The 18,384-nt window shown below is 40.1% G+C and overlaps 2 protein-coding genes and 1 non-coding gene across 6 annotated transcripts in view; 1 reads left to right on the top strand and 2 right to left on the bottom strand.

The window, feature by feature from the left end:
• Positions 1 to 18,384, top strand: part of Sh3kbp1 (SH3 domain containing kinase binding protein 1) — a 340,250-nt gene that overhangs the window by 167,448 nt on the left and 154,418 nt on the right. For all 4 annotated transcript variants that reach the window (XM_042670511.1, XM_042670512.1, XM_042670510.1 and 1 more), the window contains one exon: positions 11,016 to 11,119. In XM_042670511.1, coding sequence (XP_042526445.1) covers positions 11,016 to 11,119 — 104 coding nt within the window. The remainder of the gene's footprint in view (positions 1 to 11,015; positions 11,120 to 18,384) is intronic.
• Positions 7,725 to 8,198, bottom strand: LOC122100105 (60S ribosomal protein L10-like). Its single transcript, XM_042670514.1, has one exon. The coding sequence runs from the start codon at positions 8,074 to 8,076 to the stop codon at positions 7,774 to 7,776; it is 303 nt and encodes a 100-aa protein (XP_042526448.1). The 5' UTR covers positions 8,077 to 8,198; the 3' UTR covers positions 7,725 to 7,773.
• LOC122100118 lies at positions 8,138 to 8,272 on the bottom strand. The gene has a single exon (XR_006146101.1). It is a non-coding gene; the product is annotated as a small nucleolar RNA SNORA70 (small nucleolar RNA).

The following is an 18,384-nucleotide window of genomic DNA, read 5'->3' as shown; positions in this document are numbered from 1 at the left end:
CACACACACACCCAAGTCAGAGTGCAAGCTTCGATACTGACATAAACATATATAGCCTTTTAGATACTGAAGAATGAATTGCACACTGGATGTGGTGGCTCATGCCTTTAATCCAGCTACTCAAGAGGCAGACATTGGTAGGGTCAGAGTTTGAGGCCAGCCAGGTTAAGAGTGAGACCCCTGGGGAAATAAGAAGGGAAGCTAAATTAAAACAAGTCTTGTTTTAAAAATATTTTGACTATGACAAAGTTCTTCCCTTCCCCCAAGAAAGTGATACTTAGAATTTTCTGTCCTCTAAATCTTCTGTTACAGTGGCTGAATTTTGGTACTGATTTTAAAAACTGGAAAACTCTAGATTTGATTATGGTAAGTATTTTCCCCCAGATTCTCTAAGAATAGGCCAGAGATATGGATTCCAGTCAGGATCTTTAGGGTTTTCTAAACTTCTGTCACAGATCCTAAAATGTCTGTGATATCTTTCCTTTCCTCTCCACTTCCTTCCCTGTGTTTCCTCTCCTTCTTCTCTCCTTTTCTTTCCTACTCTATCCCTCTTACTTCCTTTTCTCCCCCACCCCCATCTTCTCATTTTGCTTCCTCCTTGCCTACCCTTTCCTTTAACTATAAAAGTTTTGGGGTTTGATAAATCCATTTGTCAGCAGCAAAGTTTGAGAGTGCCTTTAAAAATAGATATGTTAGAGGGAGTATGTTGCAGAGGAGGGAGAAATCTTGTTTATGCTCAACAAATAACTTATATTTAGAATCTTCTTTCAGTTTTTCCTTTGAAATTTTGTAGTCTCATTTCACTTGAATGACTCTGCATGGAGCATTTAAAAGTAGATCAAACAAAACTCTATAAATATGTTGAATTCTTTGGGGGCATTTTGCCAGAATCAGACTTGCTAAAGCAGAGAAGAGCAATGTGCTTTATATATTGGATTTTTCCCTCTGAAAATCCAGGTTCCTCTCCCACAGAGCTAGCTGCTTGAGCTGAGGGACCCTTGGGGAGGTGTCATTTGGAATGGCCTGGGTCATTTGGATTGGTGCATGGTGAAAGGCCAAAACCAAGGCCTGAGACCAGCCTGAGGAAAGGAGAAATATAGAGGATCAGTGAGAGACATTGCTTATTTTTTTTTAAACTGTGATTCTTCCATGTCACTGTGATGGGAAGGGGAGGCTGCTATAAAGAAATTTGGTTGAGCTAGTATTAATAATTAACAATGCTGCCTTTTAACATAAACCTGAGTATGAAGCCAAATATTTAAAGGGGAGGGAATTGGATAGGGGGTAAGCCCTCTTATTAAGTGGGACTTATTCCATTGTTTCCAGTATATGCATAAGAAAATCAAGGCCAAGAGCCCTTCAATAATTATAGTGCTGACCAATTTGGCTCTGTGTTTCTTCTGTCTTTTTTTGTTGGTGTTGTCGGTTGTAGGGCTTGAACTCAGGGCCTGGGCAATGTCTCTGAGCATTTTCACTCAAGTCTAGCACTCTACCTCTTTGAGCTACAGTGCCGCTTCTGGTTTTCCGGTGGTTAATTGGAGATAAGAGTCTCATGGGGACTATGCTGCCCTGGCTGGCTTTGAATCATAATCCTCAGATCTCAGCCTCCTGAATAGCTAGGATTGCAGGCATGAGCCACCAGTGTCCTGCCTGAGGCTCCTCTTGATGTACTTCAATAATTTCAGTGTGGACTATGAATTCATGATCAGTAAAAATTAGAGCTCATGTGTCTTTTCAGAGGCCTAATTCATACACCATTTTTAGAAGACAGTTGAGGTAGAAGACATTATGCCAATGACATAGAAATTACATATGTAGCTTCTAAGGCAATATCAGATGATATTGTTTATGTAGAAGATATCTATATACGGGTTCTCTGCTGGAAAAACTTATGGTCTCTTTCTGTATTATGCTGGCAGTATAAACTAAGTTTCGGGGTGTTACGTTAATCAGTCAACTTCAACTTGTAAACTTCTTCCAATGGCTTCCTTATATTCTGAAGATTCTCTCTTTCAAAATATGTTGTACATGGACCCATATATTGATTGAGATTGGGCATTTTATGAAGAAATAACATCATAATAAACCATAGTAAATAGCTGGTAGATGGTGAATTGAATGTATCGAAATATAAATTGGTGCTCACAGATAATGAAGATACCATGAGTGCTAGGATGGTGCTTGAGAAAAGCAGTGCTTATTAGGAAAATGAAGAGAAGGGGCCTCTTTGGCTGTGTGTGTGGGGGTGTGTGGGTATGGGTGTGTGTTTTCTCTTCTATAATTGAGTGAGCATGAGTGAGTGAGCTTGGAGGTGAACATGAGACAGAGATGGCTACCTGGGTGCGTGGACCTCACGAGTTAGACCAGGAAAATGATCTTGGGTTGGTCACTAATGGAGATACTCTGGCCTTCTCAAGATGCTTTGAGTGTACCTGATCAGAACACTAAATAGTACAATATGACAGGTGTGTCAGGGGTTCTCTGGACTTCCTGCTGTTTTCATGGGCATAGCTACTAGTCATTGGGAGGTTAGTGCCGTCGTCATTCTGCCTGGGAAAATTCCCTTTCATCCGGTTTGATTAGTATTTGTTTACTTGTAGAATAAGAACTAGCTTTACTATTAATGTCATTTAATTGTACTGGTAATGTTTAGAAAGATGAGATTCATGGTACAAGATAATTATTTTAATAGATGACTGCAGTGTTTAAAACAAAACCAATTACAGTGCATTATATCCTCTTTGTAAAAACAAATTGATTGGCAGAAACTTTAAACAAAGATCTCTTGATACCTCCCTGAAGTACTACTGTTCCACTGGGGTATATCTTATACCATTTTCTTACACAAATGTGTTGGTGTATATGTGCACTTTTTCATTCATTCAAATAACCATATTAAACTTTCACATATTAGTTGACTATTGAATGGATTCATTTATTTGTTGGTATATATTTGTTGAGCGCTGCATACTCTGTGCTAGGTTCTGAGGGATTGGAAGGAAGTAAAATATTGATTGCACTTACAGTTAAGAGTATGCATGTGTCTATAAAGTTGGGAGGACATGCACATTTTTTGCTCTTTTAATGTAGTATGAGCACCTTTTCACATCAATATGCATAGAGCTATTTGTTGTATTTAATGGCTGCCAAATATAGCATGGTTATTTTTTATCCCTTCACCGCCAGTGGACATTCAGATTGTTTCACATATAGATCTCTGCATATATGCATTTACTATTGGAAACAAGGCCATTGTCAGCATTCTTACGTATGTATCTCTGTCTTCATAAATATAGTCTGTCTTTTATGAAAACTAAACTTAAAATCAAATATATAGGACACTATAGATATAATATGTATTACTTGTAGATAGCCTTGCTGTTCTGTTAAATATAAAAAGTGCAAGTAGACCATGAACTTGTAAGGAAAGAGCCATTAGGAGCAGATCACTGTTAAAATTACAGATGCTTTGTATTTTATGTTGATGGAGAATAAGGGATCTTTGAGACACTGGCAAAACTTAGCCTCCACAATCTTTCCCTTCCTGTGTCATCAACAATTCAAGATGGCATTGACTTTTAAGTAGACACTGACAGGTGCCTTATGTAGCATTGTGTTGAGACTTTACTTCTCCTTCCCTCTACCCTTTCTGTCCTTCTCTGCTGCCTCTCGGGGAGTTTATATTCCCCAAACCATGACCACAGACAGGATATGGTGTTAGTATTCATTTGTTCATGAATCCATTCATTTGTCAAGAATGGATTGATCATTTTATTCATGTGCCTTGAAAAAGTGATCTAGCCTTTCTGTGCTTGTTCATGAGGATGGGGCCAACGCCCCAAATTTCATAGGGTTAATGTAAGAACTTGAGGGAAGGCACTTAAGGCTTAAGGACAAGCATGGCTCCTAGCACATAAGAGACATTGGACGTCCATTTTCTTCATCTCAAATAAGATGAAGTTCATTTCCCTTTTGTAATATTGGATAGTACCTGCCTCCCTTCCCTTCTTCTAGGGTTCAGAGGCTCTAATAAATGTGTCCTGACTGCTTCTACATTTTCTCTTGTATTCTGAATAGTCTTGGGAGAAAGTGAGCCCTAGCATAGCTATCACCACTTTTCAGATGACTCCTGCTACTTCAAAGAAGTAGCAGGCAAATGGATTTCCTGTTTCTCACCATGTAAAGATGTTCATTTTATACATCCCTTTGAAAAGCAAGCACGCTCATCTCCAGAGACCACACACTTCTAGTTGGCTTACATACTTTACATTTTCATTATAACAGTCCAGTATAACAGCCCAGAGGTGTTGATGAAGAAAGACCTAACCGGCCTTTTTGTTCTGGAGTCTGATTGGCTTCTGAAGTATCCTCCTCTTCCTCTGAGTTACATTACATTGTAGTAGTTTGAGAGGCAGCATGCTACCAATAAATTATATGATGCAAGGTATGCAAGATCGGTAATTCAGCTTTCTCTTCCTTTGTATTGAGAATATACTGTGTGTCTCACATAAAACATGTGAATGTCTGTATTGATTTAGTTAATAGTTAATATTGCTTTTTCATCATGAGATAGGAATCCTGGCCTCTTATATATATAATTTTATTTTATTGTTAAGATGCTGTACAGAGGGGTTAGTTACATGAGTAAGGCAATGAGTATATTACTTGTCGATCATTGTTACCCCTTCCGTTCCTTGTTGTTGTCCCACTATTCCTTTCCTCCCCCATGATCATCTATTCATTGTTTATCATTCAACAGTCTTTAGTAAAAACAAATCCTTTTGGTTTCTATTCCTTATCTATTTATATAATCTATCTGTCTAGTATATTACATCTCAAGCATGTGACTATGGAGTTGGGAGTTGGTTTTGGAAATTAATACACTATAGTAGAGCCTTTAGTAATCCTACTCTTTCCCCAAAGTTGGCCACTAGAAGGTCTGAGAAACTGGTTTCTGTGTAATTTCATTAATTTTATACAACCAGATCTTTTTAGTCCTGTCTGATATTTTCTTTGCTCTGGCTCCCTACGAAGTCAGTTCCTATGGAGACCTAGTTCCTCAGGGACTGCATTTAATTTAGGAAGACATCAGAAGTTTTATGGCATTATCAAGATGCATTGTTCTCATAAATTTACACATTGAATTGACACTCCATTGTCCAACTACTTAAAGATAATAAAAAATTAAGCCAGGTGCCAGTGGCTTACACCTGTAATCCTTTCTACTCAGGAGGCTGATATCCTCAGGATTGTGGTTCGAAGCCAGCCTGGGCAGGAAAGTCCATGAATCTCTTATCTCCAATTAACTACCAAAAAAGCCAGAAGTGGAACTGTGGCTCAAGTGGTAGAGCACTAGCCTTGAACAGAAAAGCTTAGGGATACCACCCACACTCTGAGTTCAAGCCTCAGGATGTGTGTGTGTGTGTGTGTGTGTGTGTGTGTGTGTGTGTGTGTGTGTGTGTGTGTGTCACTCACACACACACAAAGATAATTTAAAAAATCGAAAAACTTTTATGAAAGCTTCTTTGAGAATGTCAATGGGCAACTGAGACTGAAAACCACTAAGTTAGAGTCTTCCAGAGTAAATTACCTGTTTCACAAGGTGATTTCTTGTCCTCTGCAATATGTGGTGTGAATTCATTACAGGATGTTTTGATTTTTGTGCGCATTACCATGCAAGGCAATTCAGGTTCAACTCCAGAGTGAGTTGAGTAGGTCTGCACTGGCACAGGTGGCCCCTCAGGCCTAGCCTGGGAAAGATGCCCGAAGTAACCTTAGATATTGGAAGTGAGAAGCCTCTGATTTTCCTCTTTGACTTTTATAATTTTTCTCTCTTGCAATATGGTTTCAGGATACTGCCATATTCTCTAGATATGTGATAAGGATCCATTTGGTTAATTTAATGGAGTCCTTAAAATATTGGATTATTTAAAGCTGGATGGTTTTATTCAATCATGGAAGATGTGAGATGTTAAAAACATAGGCTGTATGAATATTGGAGTTTTTCAGTGAACTCAAAGACTTTTTTCACCCATTGTGTTGTTATATTTTTGTGGTCATTGAATGAATTGTGCTAGTAAAATTTTCACATGCCATGAGACCCTAAATTAAAGGCTCTGAAATGTCAACATGTATCTTTTATTTCTGGAACTGAGTCATGGTGTGCTTTTCAGTTTCTGTGATATCATTCTCAGAAAAGGTGAGTGTACTGCATCGCCTCTCCATCAACTGGCTTTATTTCATTAAAATGGGAGCTGATGGGCCCCAGTTCCCTGAAGCAGTAGGGCTGTTTCTTATTTGCGTTTTTATACTTTTACCTATTAACAATGTACTGTGTTATTTCAGTCCTTTCTGAGTTATCAAGACGAGCTGAGAATTCTTTTTTAATTATTTTTTTATTTTAAATAATTTTTTATTGTACAGAGGGGTTACAGTTACATGAGTAAGGTAATGACTACATTTCCTACCGAGCATTGTTACCCCCTCCTTTATTTTTCCCCTACTGTCCCTTTCCTCCCCACCTCCCCAACTCCTCCCTCTCCCCACCAGCTGAGAATACTTAAGAATAAACAGATGTATAGGAGGCAGTCTTCAGAGTTGTGTCATCTGATTTGAAATTCTAGGCTCTCTACTTACTACTTTATAATTAAGATGGATGTATGCAACTGAACTACAATTTCTTCCTGGGCCCCAAGTTCACAAACTTGGCACACTGTTTAAGTCAGTGTGGTGGAAAAGCAGTAGTTTTTTTTTTAAACTGGGGGGAGTCTCTGTAATGGTGAAGACTTGAGCTGATGTTACACAGTATTGCAGGAAGCAGTTAACACAGATTGCAGAGAATTCAGAACTAGATGCAAACTGAATTGGTCATCTATGACTGATGAAAACACTCTGAACTCAAGCCAAGGGAATACTGCTGCTTAGCTTGGTGATAATCTTGGGTAAATTACTGAGCTCTGATTTCCTCATTTGCAAAATGGTTGTTCATTCTGGCTCTTTTTCTTTTAATTTACATGGTTGACTGGATGACATACAGTGATAGGTATCATAAATGTTTAGAAATGATCATGAGCTATCCCTGTGTAATGAGATGACTCTGCTTGGGGTCAAGATCAGATGATCTTTATCATCAGCTGCCTCTGAGTCTCTTCCTTGTGCTCTCTAAAGCTTCTCTTAGTATTTTGGCAGTGTTTTTTTTGTTTTGTTTTGTTTTTTGCTAGTCCTGGGGCTTGAACTCTGGGCCTGGCTGCTGTCCTGAGCTTCTCTTTGCTCCAGGTGATTGCTCTACCACTTGAGCCACAGTGCCACTTCTGGCTTTTTTGTTGAGTAGCTTTTAATGGATATAAGTAAGGGTAAGTGTCTCACAGACTTTCCTGCCCGGGCTAGCTTTGAATGGAGATCCTCAACTCTCAGCCTCCTGAATAGCTAGGATTATAGTTGTGAGCCACAAGGCGTCCTTTGGTTTTTATATGGCTTCATGCCACCAGTTAACTAACCTCAGAAACTTTTAAGAAGTATTGATTAGCTTACTGGATTCTTTTTAATGGAAGTACAAAGTAGAGATGGAGTTTTAGAGAAAGCTGATGATGCCAGGTGCTGGTGGCTCATGTCTGTCATCCTAGCCATTCAGGAGGCTGAGATCTGAAGGATCTCGGTTCAAAGCCAGCCCAGGCAGGAAAGTGAGACTCTTTTTTTTTTTTTTTAGACATAATGCAAGTTTTATTGGGGAACATGATTGAAGTGGGGGTGATATAGCTCAGTGGATGGAGGCCTTCATGAGTGCAGGGCTCTCCACTTATCCAGAGGACCACGATTCGGGATGTATTTGACTCCACAGCCATCAGGAATGAGGCGCTTCTCAGCTACCATGTCTTCAAACTCACCCACGTTGAACTTGGTAAAGCCCCATTTCTTGGAGATGTGGATTTTCTGACGACCAGGAAACTTGAACTTGGCCCTGCGTAAGGCCTCAATTACATGTTCTTTATTCTGCAGCTTGGTGCGGATGGACATGATTACCTGGCCAATGTGAACCCTGGCCACAGTGCCCTGGGGTTTCCCAAAGGCACCCCGCATACCTGTCTGGAGCCTAGGTAGGGGGACAGTATAAAGTCAGAGTCATGAAAATACACTGGAAAACTGTCTCCAAGGTCCCTTAGGGCAACCCATACAAGCAACAGGCTGCATACACTACCAAGGAGGTTGCTGTTTGCAACCAGTGCATACCACGTCCCCATGAGAAAAGGAACCTGGTCGGCTTAATTGGCTGCAGAGAAAGTGAGACTCTTATCTCCAATAAACCACTCAGAAAACCGGAACTGGAGCTATGGCTCAAGTGGTATAGCCTTAGCCTTTAGCTGAAGATCAGGGACAGCATTCAGGCCCAGGGTTCAAGCCGCATGACAGAGAGATAGAGAGAGAGGGGGGGAGGGAGGGAGAGGGAGAGGGAGAGAGAGAGAGAGAGGGAGAGAAAGACAAAGGGAGAGACAGAGGGAGATAGAAAGAGAGCTGATGATTCTGTCCTGGGTTAATCTTTAAGAATATATCACTATTGCCTTTGCCATTTGTGCAGTATTGGGTTAGCTACTGGTTTTTGTTGTTGTTATAGTTGCTAGCTACTGTCCTACAAAAGGACTTTTTTTTTCTTTTGTGCTGGTACTGAGACTTGAACTCAGGACCTGGGTGCTGGCCCTTAGCCTTTTTGCTTAAGTGCTGTACCACTTGAGCTAGCTCCTTTGTGGCTTTTGGTAGTTAATTGGTGATGAGAGTTTCACGGACTTTCCTGCCTGGCTGGCTTTGAACTGTGATCCTCAGATCTCAGCCTCCTAAGTCACTAGTATTATAGGCATGAGCTATGGGCACCTAGCCCAGAGGGTCTTTTTTAAGGTATGAATTTACATATATACATATATTTTATGATTTTAGCAATCACTGAATCTTGAGATGTTATTTTTTAAGTTCCTTCAATCAGGACTTTGGTGCCTTCTGTGGTTGTAAGCATCACTTGTCAGATATTTGTTATTTCAGTTTTTCATGTTCTGTTTGTGCTTGCAGAATTCATTTTAACCTAAAATGTAGAAAAATGAAAGCTCTTAAAGAGTTATAGAACTTCATATTAAGGTACACACGTGTATGTGTATGTATATATATCTACATACAAACATATGTATATGTATATATACATATGTGCAAATATATGCAAATTGGGAGAAGCTACCAAGATTGCTTTGCCACCTAGATTTTTTTTTCTAGAATGAGAAGTGTGGATTGTCTGAGGTTCAGAGGACTTGATTTCCCCCCTCTGTGGTGTCAGAAGCTATGGAGCAGTGACATTGATCTTGGTTGTTAGTTTGTTTTTTAAAACATCTCACTATATAGCCCAGGCTAGGCTCCAACTCACTATGTAGCCTGAGCTGGCCTGCAATTTACAATCTTCCTGCCTTAGTCTTCTGAGTGCTGGGATTATGGGCATGGGCATCATGCTTGGCTTTCATAGTAACATTCTTTATACTGGATTACCACTCTCTGGAAAGGCAAGGTGGGATGTGTCTTCTGGCACTGAGAGAGCCAGGCTAAACTACTCAGCCTACTAACTGGCTGCAGTGCCTATCTGAGATGGGTCTGAGAGCTCTGCATGTGTTCTTCCTAAGAACTGGCAGCTTATGACTTTGTGCTAAGGGGCAGGAATCATTTATGTGGTTGCCAAAGATATGATCAGACAAAGTATCGATTCTGAACTGCCCTGTTCCCTGTGTTCAATCCCATTCTTCCTTAGAGAAAAATGAAGCAGAGAGAACTAGGCCACTGGCTTTTGAAAAATATTGATCAGGAAGCATATCGTTATAGCACACTTTTCCCCTTGTGTGATGCCATGCTGTGTGAGGCCTGCATGTACCCTGTGATCACCCCTGTAGGGACTTCCTTTCTCATGGAAAAGATTAGAAAAGTAGAACAAGAAATCCCTGAAGGCAGTACCCCAAAATACTTTCAGAGTTTCTAAATGTGTTTCTTTGAAGTTGTTGATCCTTTTGGTTTTTTAGGCCATGTGGCAGCGTGGAGGAGGTCAGTGGTGATGAACTACCTTCTGAGCAATATCCGTCACACTACGTGGCATCTGTCCACCTCTCCCTGGCCTCAGCCACCACTGCCTGCATGTCTGTGTGTCTGTCTGTCTCTCCGTTGTGCATATTCCACATGCATGTTCTTTCTCCCACAATGCCCATATACTGGACAGTGATGTCTGTGCTGGACAGTGATGTCAGATACACTCACAGGTAGACCATTTTGGGTGAGTGAGATGGGGTAACTATCTTAGAATGTACTTCGGTCAAGTCAAATGCGTGGCCCTGGCTTTTGTTTAGATTTGCCTGGTTGAGTCTGTTATAAACAGCCAGGAATCTTGTTAATAGATCCTCTGAGCCCCAGGGAAGAGGACAGAAGTGGATTTGTTGAACCCTGTGGAGTGTGTGAAATGGTACCAAGAACAAGCTAAAATCAAATCGGCTTTTACTTCTCAGGCCTGAGTTCTAGCATGTTGAAAGGATGATGATTAGTGAGAAAAAGGCCAGGATACTTTATCTTTTCTTTTGCACATTTAGGGGAAAAGCCTTCTGCTTGCTAGCATTTGAAGCAGACCATTCTTGTTTCTCTACCACATCACATCAGCTTGCATTAAAAATCAACAGCAGCGAATATAACACCCTATCCATGGAAAAACCATTTAAGGCAACAATGTGCTCCAGTGCTTGAGGGGTGGGGGTTTTTGCCTTCTGCACCAATGGATCGGTTTCTCATATCCATGCCTTTCTGACCCAGCAGCTTTTGAAAGACCAAGAAGCATTGCTCTGCTTTCTAATGCCTTCTGTAAGAGACCAGGGCTGCCATGCCTCTAGCCATGTCCCAGAGAGCATATTTGAGACAAGACAGCTTAATTTGCCTGCATGCCTAGGAAAAGCCTCTCTTTAAAACCTTAGTTTGGAAGAGCTGTAGCTAAACATTTTACTTTTCCCATCCAGGTGAACGACGGAGGCGCCGATGCCAGGTGGCATTCAGCTACCTGCCCCAGAATGATGATGAGCTTGAGCTGAAAGTCGGGGACATCATAGAGGTGGTAGGAGAGGTAAGCAAGTGGACGGGCAGCATTAGTGCCTCATGTGGCCAGCAGACATATCTGTGCACCCAGCCCTGAGGAGCCCCTGCTGCAGATGCACAGGCCCACCCACTGGCCTTGACATCGGATGTTAGAAACTCTAGAAATGAAGGAAATGGGCTCCAGCAGAGGAATGACTTCTTATCATGTGCGGTCAGATGTGGGACTATTTGAAACTATTTTCTTTCTAACATGGCACACTTAAGTACCTCAGAAATTACAACCTAGTGTTACCAGCTTTCTCTTTTTGCTTTAATGATAAAACTCTGGGTATCTACAGTGACCAGAAGCTCCCATAATAATGGTAAATAATAGATAAATTGGCCATAAACATACATTCCCAAGGGGGGAGGGGGAGGATTATCTTAACCATGTGGAAATGTTCCATTCTGTTACTCATTTAAAAAGTCCAAATTAAGATAGTAATAAGCTTCTACTTATCAAAATCTAAGAAAGCATTTAATGGTTATACCATTGGTGAGATTAACCAATGAATTTATATATCTGTATGATCCTTAGAGGAAGGTATTTAGCAAGGTACATCAAAAAGCTATAAAAAATCCATGTAACAATCTGACTCGATCTTATTCCTAAGAATTTATCTGTAGAAAATGGTTAACAGGGACTTGGAAGGTGGCTCAGTGGTAGAGTGCTTGCCTTGCATGCATGAGACCCTGGGTTCGATTCTTCAGCAACACAAAAGCAGAAAATGCCAGAAGTGGTGCTGTGGCTCAAGTGGTAGGGTGCTAACCTTGAACTGAATAGCTGAGGGACAGTGCCCAGGCCCACAGTTTAGTCCTCACGACTGACAAAAAAAAAAAAAGAAAATGGTTAACATTTTTTTTAATACATGAAAAATGTGTTAATTGCAGCAGTGCTTGTGATAATGAAAAATAATTTTGACTATTAAGTTGTTTCATCAAGCCCAGCAAACTATTTGTTATGATGTTTTGCATTACAATTATCAGTTATAGTCTAGTAAGCTGAGAGCTTTTTAATGGTAGGGGCTTGGTTTTTGTCTATCTTTTTATTTATGGTACCTGGTATAGTGCCTGAAACCTAGTGAGCACTTTAATAAATACTTACCAAATAAGTAAATGAATAAATGGAAATATTAGAACAGGATTTTTTTGGTAAAATAAACGAACATATCAGAACACAATTACATATGCTAGGATATAATCATGTAAAATATAGCTATGTCCACATAACAAAAACTGAAAGGGAACAAGAGTTGAAAGTAGATCCTTTACTGTTTTCATGCTGCTTTAAGAATACAAATAAAGGGGCTGGGAAGGTGGCTCAGTGGTAGAGCGCTTGCCTTGCATGCATGAGTCCCTGGGTTTGATTCCTCAGCACCACATAAGCCAAAAGAAAAAAGCCGGAAGTGGCACTGTGGCTCAAGTGGTAGAGCACTAGCCTTGAGCTGAAGAGCTGAGGGACAGCGCCCAGGCCCAGAGTTCAGGCCCCACGACCGGACCCCCCCCCCCCAAAAAAAAGAATACAAATAAAGCCAAGAAAAATGATTAATGTGATTTTGCCCACCTATTGGCCATAGGGAGAATGGGTATGGGTTACTCAAGGAGAAGTCTTTGTAGACCTATGAGCATACTCAGACTATGGGAGGAGGAGGATAGGGCTTCAGCTCCACCTGCAATTCAAGGTTCCTTTCCACTCAGTTCCAGCTGAATGGTAAACTGCATCCTGGATTTGCCTCAATAGGAAAAAGGGCATACATCCATAGAGAGTTGATACTTGCATAAAATGTAAGGTTGCCTTTAAAACAATAAGAAAGAATTTCCTTTTGTTCCTGTGTACTTGCAATGTTGCAGGTATTGGGCCATTGTTGCTGTATAAAAGACTATGCTTTCTTTGGGATAAGTATTGTATTTGTGCTAGTAGGTAGCTCTTTTTAAATTCTGTTGAAGAACTAAAAGCAAAATAAGCAGAAACCTCAATTAAGCAAAAGCCTTTAACAATACAGGGACATATCTGAAATATCCCAGCATCCCTGGACTAGTGGGACCTCCAACTCACGATCAGCAAAAGGAGTCACTAACACTCAGTCAATAGAGCTAGGAGTCCTTTAATAGCCATGGCGTCTGACCTCCACTGTTGAGATAGTGAAGGCCAGCCCTGAAATCAAATAGCTCCGCATATTTAAAGGCAAGATACATGGTGGGGGGAGGGAGGTGCCACTCACAGGTGGTCAGGAAGACAGTTACAAAAGCAAAACTAGCAGTTGGTTATTACAAATGGCATCAAAGCAAAGTACGGTGGCTGAGACCAAACAATTCCCTGAAGACATCCTGGTGCCTAGGCAGGAGATGGGGGCTGTGCACCAAGCTCCAAGGCCTGGAGGTGGGGCAAGCCTTCCTTTGAAGTCCAGATACCTGGCTCAATGGTTATGAGCTAGGAGGGCTCTGCTTCAGCTTTAGGAAAACATTACCTCCCCAAATAGCAAAAAGCATTGATTAGTTCTCCAAATGGCCCAGTGGTGAGATAAGTCATCCTTAGAAATGCAGTTGCCTAGCTCAGCCATCCTTGGTGCTTAATTCTCTGCTTTATTCAACCCTTTATCTTTAAACATTTGGCCCTACAAATGGTCAAGTTTCAGTAACTATTAGAACGCAGCCTTGTTCTATTCCCAGGGTCTGTACCTATGTTTCTCTGGTTACCTGGGACTTGTTTGTGTCAGTTAAATTTCCTTCTTCCTTGGTCTAATCAATGCCTTATCTGCTTAATTTTTACCTGGTCCTAACAATTTCACATTTTATATTCTTTCTTTTGGGGGGAATCATCACAATATCAAGATAAGAACACAGTAGAAGTGTTCAATTCAATCAGGTCAATGTATTAAACAATAAGAATGAAACATGCAGGGCTGGGAAGGTGGCTCAGTGGTAGAGCGCTTGCCTTGCATGCATGAGGCTTTGGGTTCAATTCCTCAGCACCACATAAGCAGAAAAAGAAAAGCCAGCAGTGGCGCTGTGGCTCAAGTGGTAGAGTGCTAGCCTTGAGCTGAAGAGCTGAGGGACAGCGCCCAGGCCCAGAGTTCAGGCCCACAACCGGACCCCCCCCCCCCCAAAAAAAAGGAATGAAACATGCTCTATATGCAAAAATGAAACATGTTTATATACATATATGTATGTTCTTGTTGATTAATTGGTAGACCTCTCTTTATAATGTTGCAAAGGTATATACACAAAAGTGTACCTGCATTTTTTGTCCTCAGACAACTTTTAGAAAGATTTCGAATTTATTGCTAGTTTATAAACAAAATGAAGCAATTGAATCAAGTAGAGAAACATAAAAAAAAAATGACGTACCTTCATCTTGATATCCACTTTCAGCTTAACATACCAAAGTATACAATAATTTGTTATTTATCCACACAACATCATGATTCAGGGCAAGGCTATTTTCCCAAATACAGATTTTCTGATTTCAGTTTCTTTCTTTGTACATGCATAGTGTATCCTCTGTGGTTCCCATTGTTATTTTTGCTTTTTTAAATCATTAAAAAATTATCATTAAATAGTTGTAAAAAGGGTTTCAGGGTGTGTGTGTCCACATATATAGATGTGCAGAAGTTATATCTAAAATATAAACATATGAAAACACATACAGGGCCATATATGCATGATCAAACTGATTAAAATATGGTATATGAGAGGATTGCAACCTCTGAGCTAAAGCCTAACCTAGCTTTGTGGTTTGCAAAGATGATAACTTGCATGTTCAAAATATGCCTGCATTCTCTTTCTTATGCCCATAAAAGGAGATTTGCCTCACTGAATTAGTGTTACATACACCCTTGAATGCTTCAAAACTTTCACACAGAAATATAACCTCTGCGTGGATGGATAGTTCATCTTCTTTCATTTTTACTCATGAGAAGTCAAGTTCATTAAGAAGCTGATTGGTTAGGTTATACAGACAGGCCTTCATTCTTTCCCATTAAGATTCTGCCTTGCTTTGGGAGAGCTCTTCTTATCCCTTTTCAAAAAAGGGAACCTTGTAAAATCCATATTGGAATTTGATCATCCAAAGAGCTCAAATTTCTTTAAACTTTTTTCCAAATAACTTAGGCTTGTATACTTCTGATTCCCCATTGTATAGAAATAGTAAAACATTCATATTACAGCAAGGGAAGCCATATTTAGAAGAGAAAGTGATTAGATTTGAATCATCCACACACTAGGTTGCAACCATATACAAGTAGCCAATTTGCAAGTTTAAAAGTATTTATGAGATTTTGCATAGCTGTGGAACTCATCAAATATTCCAGTGCTTACATTCTGAAAGAAATTGTGTTTATGAATATTCAGAGGTTTTATTAAACAGAATGTAGGCATTGAGATAGACTTAGTCTAATCAGGGAAGGTAAGACATAGATACCTAAGAGAACAATTAAAATCCCATAATGTGACTAGAGTGTCAAAATAACAGGATTGACAAATGAGCAAGGAATTGAAAGGTAGGCATTCTCATTGAGGATGAAGAAGGTGATTCGTAGAGTAGATAAAATAGTGACTTGACATGTGAGAGGTGATCAGTGTTTGGATTAATTTGTCAGAAGATGCATGCAGTATCATGCTAGGTGGTAGGCTAGTATGGAATACAGCCTTATTTCATGAGTAGGGGCAACTTGTGGGCATTTGGGCCAAGTGTGGACTTGTGAAGCAGGTGCTTCAGGATGCAACAAGACAAAGCTTAGTGCTTCCCACACTGAACTTTCAAAGGGGCATGCCACTCAAAGCCTCCCTCAGAACTGGGGGTTTTCTGAGGTGAACATGTCCCCATGGGTGATTTTCTCACTAGGGAATAATAACCTGACAAAGCTTAAGGCTTTGATTCATCAGAAAGGCCATTTTGCAGGTTTGATTTCCTCTTTGTTTATATTTTTCAAACTGAAATTATGACAAAGCCTTAGTAGAGTCATTTAGTAATTTGGGGGCCTGTAAATAGCTCATGGCTCTTTTCAAAGACACTGCTGAATGATGTTTCCAGAAGTCCTACAACAAACTAACTCTCCCTTCCTTCTCTCCCCACTTCCTTCCTCCCTCCCTCTTCCTTCTTCCCTTCCTTTGTTTTTGAGATCGACTCTTGCTGTATAGCTATGTAGTCCAGGTTAGATTCCAATTTGAGATTCTCTTTGTCTCAGCCTCCTGAGTGCTGGGATTATAGATGTGTAGCACCATATTTGGCTTTAGAAACTCTACTTTGATGAAAATCATGGATGTTGTTCTGCCTTATTGGGCAGAATTGTTTAAGCCTTAAATAGAACTTACATGTTTTCCTAAATCATTTCCCTTCCAACTACTCTATAGACTTATCTTTTGAAGCCCCCTTCTTATATGAAATATGATTGTTCTCAGAAGAAAAAGGGAAGGGAATAAAAATGACACCCCTGCCCCCATGTAAAGAATGTTCAGGTCCAGCCAGAAAGAGGTGAACTCCACAGGAACTGGGAGGAAATATTGGCCTAGACATTTAGGACTTAGATAATGCTTGTTTATATTTGACACAACCGGCTTTCCATATCCTAAAGTCAACAGGGAGAGTTATTTAAAGCAACCAAAGTGGAAAATAATGTAGATGTTTATGCCTTCAGGAAGTGGCCCCTTAGAAACATATTTTACCTTAATGTCATTGATAAAAAGGTATTTTCTGACAAAACACTTCGTAATTTTTTAACAATAAAAGAGTTAAATTATGCCTTAGGACAATTAGGCAATCTAGAAATGGTAGAACCAAAGGTGATTGCTTAAAGATGGACTGGGGAATTTTCAGGGTGATGGAAATGCTCCGTTGACAGAAGTATGGGCTACAATAGGTATAAACAATATGATTGTACTCTTAAGATCTGTGCATTTACGTAAACTGTATATCTATTTTAAAAAATATTTTTAAAATGATCTTAGTATTTTTCAAGTATTTTCACATTTTTCAAAATACTTTCAGATATCTTTCAAAGATAGGAGAAATGACTAGCATTAAAATTCTCATTTCATTCTTTCTGGGAAGATTTTGAGGAAGATTTTTAAGAATGGTAAGGTATAGCTCTTTCCTTAGAGTTTGGAATGTCTTTTTTTTCTTTCAGGCAAAAAGAACTACTATTTAAAAAGTGGAGCTAACTTTATTGGCCGGTGTACCTCTCACTTTCCCTTGAGTCTTCAACCTTCCCTTTTAGTTTGCAACTGACTGGATTTGGGGGAACAAAGTAGTCATTGAGTGAAAAAAGCTATCGCAGCCCTTAAGTGAAATTTTCTCTGGCTGCTTGTACCCACAGGTAGATATTAGACTTGGTAAACCTGCTGTTCTATTTTTAGTAGAGCTGACAGGTTTAAAAAATTCAAGAATGATAAATAGGAGCTGTTCAGAATAGGTAGATACTCACGGGAAAGTGTTTTGCGTCTTCATTCCCAACCATCCTACTTCCTGCCTAGCAAATGTAGATGATGTTTGCGTGATTGGGTAGGGTGGGTAAATTTACCTAGTTGTCTCCTCAACTTCCACCAGGGCTAAGATTTAAAAAAACACACTTTCTTGGGCCCTGAACCTACTTAGATGCTATTGATTCTAAAGGCATGGAAATTGCCAGGCTATAAACGGTATAAGTGGTTTTACTTGGCCTTTCTCTAACAGCACCATGTGGAAGCTACCCTGCTCCCAGTTCTGGCCATAGGCAGGATTTGCCTTGGGGCACAGATTGTAGAGGTGGCCAGATTGGTCAGAGAGGGACACAGGTAAGGTTTGTTCTCATCCTAGAGCCACGGTGAGAACAAGACTATTTATGTGTAGGGTTGTGTGGTTGTAGGACAAGGTGGCACCTGACCCTTTTTATTGCTTTCCTGAGGGCAGAAGTTGTAAGTCTTTTGAGGCCTCTAAACTCTAGTACTTTATTACAAAGAAGACACATTTCTTTTCCTCCTTAAATGCAGAAACATCACCATAAATCAACTTGATTTCTAAGCAGGTGTACAAGCTCTGCCAATTCCTTTTTTGCTACAGAAGCTATTCCAGGATGGGGTCTTTTTTATCTGTTTTCTTCACCAGTGAATTATCAAGAGGTCATGGGGAAGTACAGGATAGATGCTCATTAAACATTGGTGGGATTGGTGGCACTGGGACAACCATTCAGGCCTGGGTATAGCAGAACTAATTCAGAATAGTGGCAAAGTTGGGTAGGTACTTGCACAAGGCCTGGATTTGTTCACTAACACCACAGG

The sequence above is a fragment of the Dipodomys spectabilis genome, unplaced genomic scaffold (genome assembly GCF_019054845.1).
Source record: "Dipodomys spectabilis isolate Male_0828 unplaced genomic scaffold, ASM1905484v1 ptg000564l, whole genome shotgun sequence".
NCBI classification, from domain to species: domain Eukaryota; kingdom Metazoa; phylum Chordata; class Mammalia; order Rodentia; family Heteromyidae; genus Dipodomys; species Dipodomys spectabilis.
Note: the sequence above shows the minus strand (reverse complement) of the source record. Positions and strands in the feature narration are given on the sequence as shown.